The sequence below is a fragment of the Priapulus caudatus genome, unplaced genomic scaffold (assembly GCF_000485595.1).
Source record: "Priapulus caudatus unplaced genomic scaffold, Priapulus_caudatus-5.0.1 Scaffold361, whole genome shotgun sequence".
Classification (NCBI taxonomy): domain Eukaryota; kingdom Metazoa; phylum Priapulida; class Priapulimorpha; order Priapulimorphida; family Priapulidae; genus Priapulus; species Priapulus caudatus.
The window spans coordinates 27497-35600 of NW_014577422.1; the positions used below are offsets into that span (position 1 = coordinate 27497).

Genomic DNA, 8104 nt, shown 5'->3' on the forward strand with positions numbered 1-8104 from the left:
ACCATTCTACCGGCAACACGAACCATGTGACTGCACAAGGAACGCACAGACAACTGTTGCTGTGAAGACGGCACACGGAACTGTGTGTTAGGGCTGCTGCGGCGACATGATCACTGCAGGTGACACGTGGAGCTGTGCGTGTTGCCATTGCCGTGGCGACGTGATCACTGCAGGAGACACATGGAGCTGTGCGTGTTGCCATTGCCGTGGCGACGTGATCACTGCAGGAGACACATGGAGCTGTGCGTGTTGCCATTGCCGTGGCGACGTGATCACTGCAGGAGACACATGGAGCTGCGTGTGTTGAGGTTGCCGTGGCGACGCCATCACTGCAGGAGACACATGGAACTGCGTGTGTTGCGGTTGCTGGGACGCGAGGGCAGCTCTGACGCGCCGTACTCCACGATATCTGCCTTGACAACCTTCTGCTGCTGATCCAGCTCCTGCTTGCTGAGCTTTATGCCCAGAATGTCAGCAGCTATCTTCTGGAAGCAGAGACTCACCTGCCCGATGCAAAGCAGACAAAAGGTGATTAACGTAATTACCATTAATTAATAATAATAATATTAATATAATAACATCAATCAATCGATTATTGTGTGCAGTAATCTTGGATTGTAACTAGTAACTTTAAATGTTAGTGTCAATACAAGAAACTAAATACAATGTGGGATGAACAATGAACAACTTAATATAATAAAGGAATAAGCAACTAATTCAGTAAATATAACGTGTGTTGTCAGGGCTCTATGCTTATGTTTAGACACTTGCCCTTTGTGCATGCAGCACTCGTATAAAAGAGTTTTACTTGCCAGAACTTTTAATTTAACCATTATTAATGCTATCAATTAACTTTCCACACACCACACAGTCAGCGATAACAAAAGTCAATCAGAATGACATTTGCATATTATATCACATCATCAGATCTAGTTAGGTAATTTTCCAAGAAATTATTTGTTGATTTCAAAGCTTTGTAAGTTGGCAATGTTACTACCATTCAACCAGACAGTCACTCATGCCTGACAGTGAATTAAGAGTAATCACCATCTACATTTGAGCTGCTGCTGGAGAAATTGAGTGGCACCTCTGCCCACTGTGGAGCCATCTGTCAAAAGCCCTCTGACCATTAAAGGCCTCCAAGTCTAGGCTTTCGATCGAAAGCACCATCAAGTGACCTAGCATACTTGTGTGCAGTCTAGTTCTCCAATCAGCTTTGATACATAGTGAAATACAAACAATTAAATACAGCAGGTGCGCTGTAATCTCAAAATGAATGCAGTTACCTTTAATGCCATAGCCGGTATGAATAAAGATACAATCAAATGCACAGATTAATCAAAGAATTTTCCCACAGCTCTAAAGCTACTCAAATCTGAAACACCACATAGATGCTCAGCACTCCCTCTGCCACTCACCCCATCGCCGCTCTTCGCAGCTATAAAGTGACTGGACAGCGAGTGATCTTGAGCAAACTTGACATGCTTCTCTTGTTTGACGGTGCGCATGTGTTCCAGGTCACCTTCAAAACACAGAAAAAACGACGCTGCCAGTGAATCTTAGTGAATGTTATCGCCTATCAACAGAACTTTTACCCTTGTATACACCTGCTATCATTAGGTTGGCACGTGGAAGCATTAGGTGTTCAACTCTTCCAACCTCACAATTTAGCCATCTGCAACGCTTTGCGCAGCAATAATTACCGAATGATCTTTTTCTATCAAAAATGTTTTATACTCAGCTCAATAGACTATTTTTAGTAGGCCAGAGATGGTCTCCTAGGTGATGCTAACAGAGCCTGATATTAAATGCTGTCATACCTATAAATAATTTCACTTAGATAAATTTTACATGTTGCTCAATATAAAAATGGCAGGCCATATGTTGTGTGTGAGGTATAAGGGAAGCATGTACTAACTAAAGCTCTTTCGTCGATACTTGCTATAATCATAGAGAACAGGCGAGAGGTAAGGAAGCGGCCATGTCGGAACCAATCAATGCTCCTACCTAATCAATTTACATAAATTATTTATTTTAAATACCTTCTAATTTTGATTGCTTATCCGCTAACATCTAGACAGAGATTGGCCAAATTAATACAGTGTAAAGTTTCAAAATGTCAATTATAAGATGCAGCCTTTTAATTGGAAGTTGAAACAAAATGACTTGTAATGTTATCATTTTAATTAATCCCTTACTAATTGCTGATCTGATTGGTTCTAATAGTAATTTGTGAGAAACTAATGAAAAGTTCCATTACAGCTATTCAAGATTTTGTACAAGGCAGGTTCTCCACTCAATAAAGTTCTCCATTATGGCTCCGCTAAATAATATGTTATGTTCTCCGTTTATGGAGATCTCTTAATAAAATGTGGCCCTGGTTTGTTTTTTGACGAGCTGTGCTCTCAGTTGCTTAAATTCATCACCAGATTGCAGTACCCGACAGCCATTTGCCATGCGGAATCTTACACTAGGTGAATCATTTTGGATTTCGGGTCGTACTTGACTACGAATTCCAATTGCTATGCTAATATTTCAGAGTTTAGCATAACCTGTCTTGTACCGCACATTGCATACGCGACGTTGCTTACTCTTGTTTGCTACGAGAGCAAGATGTGGACGTTCCGCTGACGCTTCAATGGTTTTCTTCACGACCTGCATCCAATCCTCCAAATTCTCAAAGCTCTGGTAGTTGGTTATGTCATATACGAATAGGACCCCCTGGAAATGTGACAGTAAAATATATCAGAAGAGCCACATGAATATTATTTTTATAACAACGTGACATAATGCAAGTGTAAGAAATCATTAGGATGATAGGAGAAAATAGGGAGACGGTAAGACAGTTGAGGATACACTCAAGCTTTTCCACGGTTATTGCTCTAATAAATTGCTCAGTGTGCAAAATGGGTGAACGTATGTGAAACATCTAACTGTTATTATTTACTGTGACAAATCCATGACTAACTGAAACCACTAAATTGGTGAAATGTTCTGTGCACCTTGAGAAATTGTGAGAATTACGAGGTTACCATCGCAATTTCAAGTGAAACACGTGAACGATGCGTACTGCATGACGTCACTAACCTACATGTTAATAAACTGGGTTTATATGTAATGCTATGTAACAAGGTGTAAATGCTATTTTCGACTGCAACAATTTCAACTATCACTGGCAGATAACAGCTGCAGTAGGGTTGATGCTGATGAATTCTGGCATAATGTATACCGTGAAAAGGCTGGTTGTATCATGTCTCTGATGTCATCATCAGGCATGAAAATGACCGGTAAAGAAAAACACTGAAAACCCCCGAGGAGGGGGGGGGAACCCTGAGGGAGAATCCCGAAGCGGGGGGGGGGGTACCCCCTCTCACGGTAGGAAGATTTTTTAATTTTGGGGGTCAGAATCAGAGGCGCCGGAAGTGGGGGGCGGGGGGGGGCGGCCGCCCCTCCAATCCAAAAAGTGGGAGGGCAAAACCAAAAAGCCCCCCACAAAGAAGAGTGGGAAAGAAAAAATAAAATGTATGAGCTAAGACTTGTTACAGTAATTATAACGTTCAAAACTAATTTGATTTCACATCGCATTTAAAGTTTTCGCTGCACGCTTTTTGCGTATTGAGCGCTCACGCGCAACATGAATGCACGGCGCTCATGCACACACCGGTCACACAGCGACACGGCGCTCCACGCACACACGTCGCAGCACGACGGCTCAGGAGCACACGACGTGCAGCAGCGACACGCGATCACTGAGCACAACACGTCGGCACGACGCAGCGCACGACGTCAACACACACGGTCGCGGTGCAACGCCAACACGTCAACAGGCGGAGTCACACGCGCTCACGGCACACCAACGTCGGCACACGTACGCGGCTCACGCACCACGACGGTCACACCCACACAGCGCTCTACGCACACACGTGCACACGGCCACGACGTCAGACGCCAACGCGCTCTACGCGCACACAGCACACGACCGTCACACAGACGGCGTTCGAGAGGCGTAATCGACACCGATGGGTGTCGCACACGGAGACTGCCACCCAACGCACACAGTCGAACGCACCGAGGCACACGTCGCACACACGCTGTGTCACGCACACACGATCACACACACGTCACACACCGCTCACGCACACACGCGCCTACCGCACACACGTCACACCACATGCGCTCACGCAACACATGCCTCACGTACACCACCGCGTTCACGCACACCAACATAGACGACTGCGCGCTTCACAGCACACACGTCGCACACACCGCCGCTCACGCACAGACGTCGCACACACGCACTCACGCACACAGCGTCGCACCACAGGACGCGGGTCACCACACACGTCAGCATACGCACAGTATGTCGCACACCACTGCGCTCTCACCCGCACGCACGTCGCACTAACGCGCTCACGCCACACCGTCGGCACACACACACATGGGCTTCAAGCACGACACATCACACACACGGGCCTCACACACATCGCTCAACGCACACGACCGCGCTCACGCCACACACCGCTCACACGATACACGTCGCACATACCGCGCTCCACGCAACACACGTCGCACCAGCTCGCGCTCCCACAGCACACACGTCGCACACACGCGCACACCACACACGTCACGACACACATGCGCTCACTCACACACGTCGCCACGACGCAACGATTCGGCAAGTGACAGAGCACAGCGCTACACATTCGCACCACACCGCGCAGCTCACGCACACACGTCTACGGGCTACGGGGTACCACGTCTAGCTTGCTGCCAGCCCGCAGTAAGAACGATCGATAAACCGTGCGCCTGCATGTAAGCACATGCCTGTTGGTAGATTAACGAATTGCTGGCACGTGAACGTCGGAAAAAAACGGAAAACGTTGGGGAAACATCTGGATCGAGGCAAAAAGCAGAAATGCGCTGAAACGCCGTGAAAATTTTCATGCCATGCATCATTGAATTAAGGGCCAAAGCGAGCTAACAAAACATGTTACTGCCAGGCAATCAAAACGCTCGAAAGTAGCAGATGCATCGGGCATATGGAGAAACAAGCATGCTACAGAGGTGGCACCTAGTGTTCCATCAAATAAAAATGAAAATAAAACAACAAGCCGCCACAGAAGCAGTCTGGGCTCATCTGTACGTCTGTTGCAACGGTTTATAAACAGTAGCATTTGAGAGTACATTATATTACGTAACATTTTACTTAAGTCGTGTGTAGTGACACCTTTGTCTTAGGGCCGCAGATATGCAGAATACGCAAGTGCGTACACTAGTCATTTTCAGCAATTTCTGCATTGTCTGGCATACCTCACCAAATCCATTGGTTGATACAAATCGCTGTGCCTGAAACTTCCTGTTTTATGGTGCATTGTCGACCCAACCCTAACCCTAACGCCTATTAAAAAACAAAACCAATAATTGTTGAATAAAAATTATTTGTTGTATTAAATTGGTTGCTAAATAAATCATGTAAATATGTGCATTAATGTAAAATTTAAATGTACAATGTAAAAATTTAGAAAAAAATTGTTAAATTGATAAAGATACGAAAAGATACAGAACAACAGGTAAATAAATAAAAAATCAATGGATTCGATCCAACAACCTTTGAGTCCGTGACGCATGTGCTGTACGCGTGTGGCTACTACCAGGTATTGCGGATGTCTAGATTGATGGATGTGCCACTGCAATATAGACAACACTGTGACGTCATTGAGGCAGTTCAGCGAATCCATGTTTAACACCTCCTCTTGAAGGTCAACAAAGGTTATCAGCACTTACTCTCTTGCACGGTCAGTGGAAAGCATATTCATGTCCTTTCAATAAAGTGATAAAAATGGTAGGTAGCGCTGAAACCAAGAAAGTTTCACTCTGTCCATTAGCGCATGTCCTCAGAAAATGGTCTGATATCTGACCTTTCCCTCCATGCCCTTTGACCTGTGACCTCCAATTCGCACTGTGATGGGTTTCCTACCATGACACTCATATCCCGAATATTTAAGAGCATAGGTCGAAGCCGTTAAATTGTGCCGCAATTCCCGATAATTTCATCCTATACTTAGTTATAGGGGGAAAATATCCCCCTCCTTTACACATCTTGACCATTTGACCTTGACCCGCCGCAAATTTTCACTGCCTGAGTCCTTTTCAAGATCCCCCCCGCACGTCCCAAATATCAGTGACCGTACTCGAAGCCGGTTAAGATCTTGTGCCCAACTGTTGACGACAGACGGACAGACGCACGCACGCACAATTCATGCGAGTTCTAACCAGCTGCATCTGACTACGTCAGGGGCTAAAATTAATAAAACTTTCGCATAACAAGCATCGAATGTTATCTTATACCTCTTGCACTGTGGCACCATTGAAAATACGACTTAAGTACACAAAAGTTCACTGATTCCTCGGCTATAAATACATGGAAAAATGGTCAGTTCTGGTTCACTTCAATTTACAATAAAATGCCACTTGGCGACTTAATTAACAGGTTACTTAGGAAAACGTTTTCTTCATATGGGAGGGTATTCTGAAATTTGCTCCTCACCATGTGCCCGCAAGTATATGTATTTGTCCAGCCATCTGTCCACGCAATGTCTGGCCCGATTCGCCGATACTTGTTTTAGTGCCACATGAACATTCCCTAGACAGAAGCAAAACAAGACCAATTCTGAATCTATGCTAAAAAACCCAGTCCAGACGTCATGAGAAACAAGAGAAGCAGCGGAAATATTTGGCCTATCTCAGAATACAAAAAACTGTTTTTTCGCTTAATTTTGTTCTTACTTTATACGTGTGGAACGGACCGATGGATGAATGGAATTGCGATTTTTGGGGATGGACTGAACTGAATGGAGGGTTCGTTTTTGATGGATGAATGATGGCTGGATGGATTGATGGGCTGGATGGATGGATGGATGGATGGATGGATGGATGAATGGATGGAGGATGGAATGGATGGATGGATGGATGGGATGGATGGATGGATGGATGGATGGTGTCGATGGATGGGATGGATGGATAGATGGATGGATGCGATGGATGGAATGGGATGGTATGGATGGATGGATGGACTGGATGGATGGATGGATGGATGGATGGATGGTGGGTAGATGGCGGGCATGGATGGGTTGAATGGATATAGCCATTTGCTGGTACATGTTAGCTCTACATGTGAAGAATTTATACAGTATGATCATTTCACAGATCAGCATCCATGCAATGCATCCAGAAGTTTTTGTCAGTGTAAGCTAATTACCTGCACGATGAATTCGCCTGAGGAAGAAATTAGCCGCAATTGTTTGCTTGTAGCTCCTCCAAACTGCTGCCTGTGTTAGCGGGTAGCGCAATGGACGGTCTGTAACGTGGCAGCCACAAATACGTGTTTCATCTAATGAGGAAGACTGTAGTAGCCTATGTGGGCGCCGTTAATAATGCCCAGGCGTAGATAGCATCATTGCTTCCGACGTAAAATGTTGACACAGATTTGGAACTTCAATGTGACGTTTTGGAAGGCCTTATAATATGGGTTATTTCCACAAAAAAGACAAATAATGTTAAGGACATAATTCAGGTGTTCTGTCCACATTTTTAAAACAAGTGACAAGTTAATTAATTGTCCTATCCTGTTATCAATGTAAAAATTCAATATCAGTAATGTTGACACGTGTAATCGTATGAAGGTACCAGAAGATTCGAGATATATATAGGACCAGTACTGGTGCGTGGCTAAGTTCACCATGGCATTGATAGGTGGTTTACTTTCATCTTTGTTATAGCTTGCATGTGTCAAAAAATAAAGACGATGTATAATAAACAGAATGTCAAAGTGTCGGTAGCATTTTGGAATTTTCTCGTGACTTCAAATTATTTATATTACTAGTTATCTATGTCTTGGGTGTCTAACTTAGACAAAAGAAGGGTATACACATTCACAATTTTAATGGATTTAGAAACTATGAATATGATAAGTGAGATGAGCCTGTGAATTTACATTTTCAATGGATAATTGATGATTTGTTTCGGATTTATTCAAGGCACCATTCACCTTTCGCGGCCCGTCTCTATGTATTGGGTTACAACATTTTCTGAATTGAGTTAGACA

At 44.4% G+C, this 8104-nt stretch overlaps 1 protein-coding gene across 1 annotated transcript in view; it reads right to left on the reverse strand.

Moving 5' to 3' along the window:
* Window positions 1–6: 6 nt before the first annotated feature.
* The window catches only part of LOC106809523 (ras-related protein Rab-28-like), a gene marked incomplete at its 5' end in the record, with an annotated part of 12790 nt that continues 4692 nt past the window's right edge, over window positions 7–8104 (reverse strand). Inside the window, 3 exons of the mRNA XM_014812619.1 lie at window positions 7–503; window positions 1419–1522; window positions 2592–2721. Coding sequence (XP_014668105.1) covers window positions 327–503; window positions 1419–1522; window positions 2592–2721 — 411 coding nt within the window. The remainder of the gene's footprint in view (window positions 504–1418; window positions 1523–2591; window positions 2722–8104) is intronic.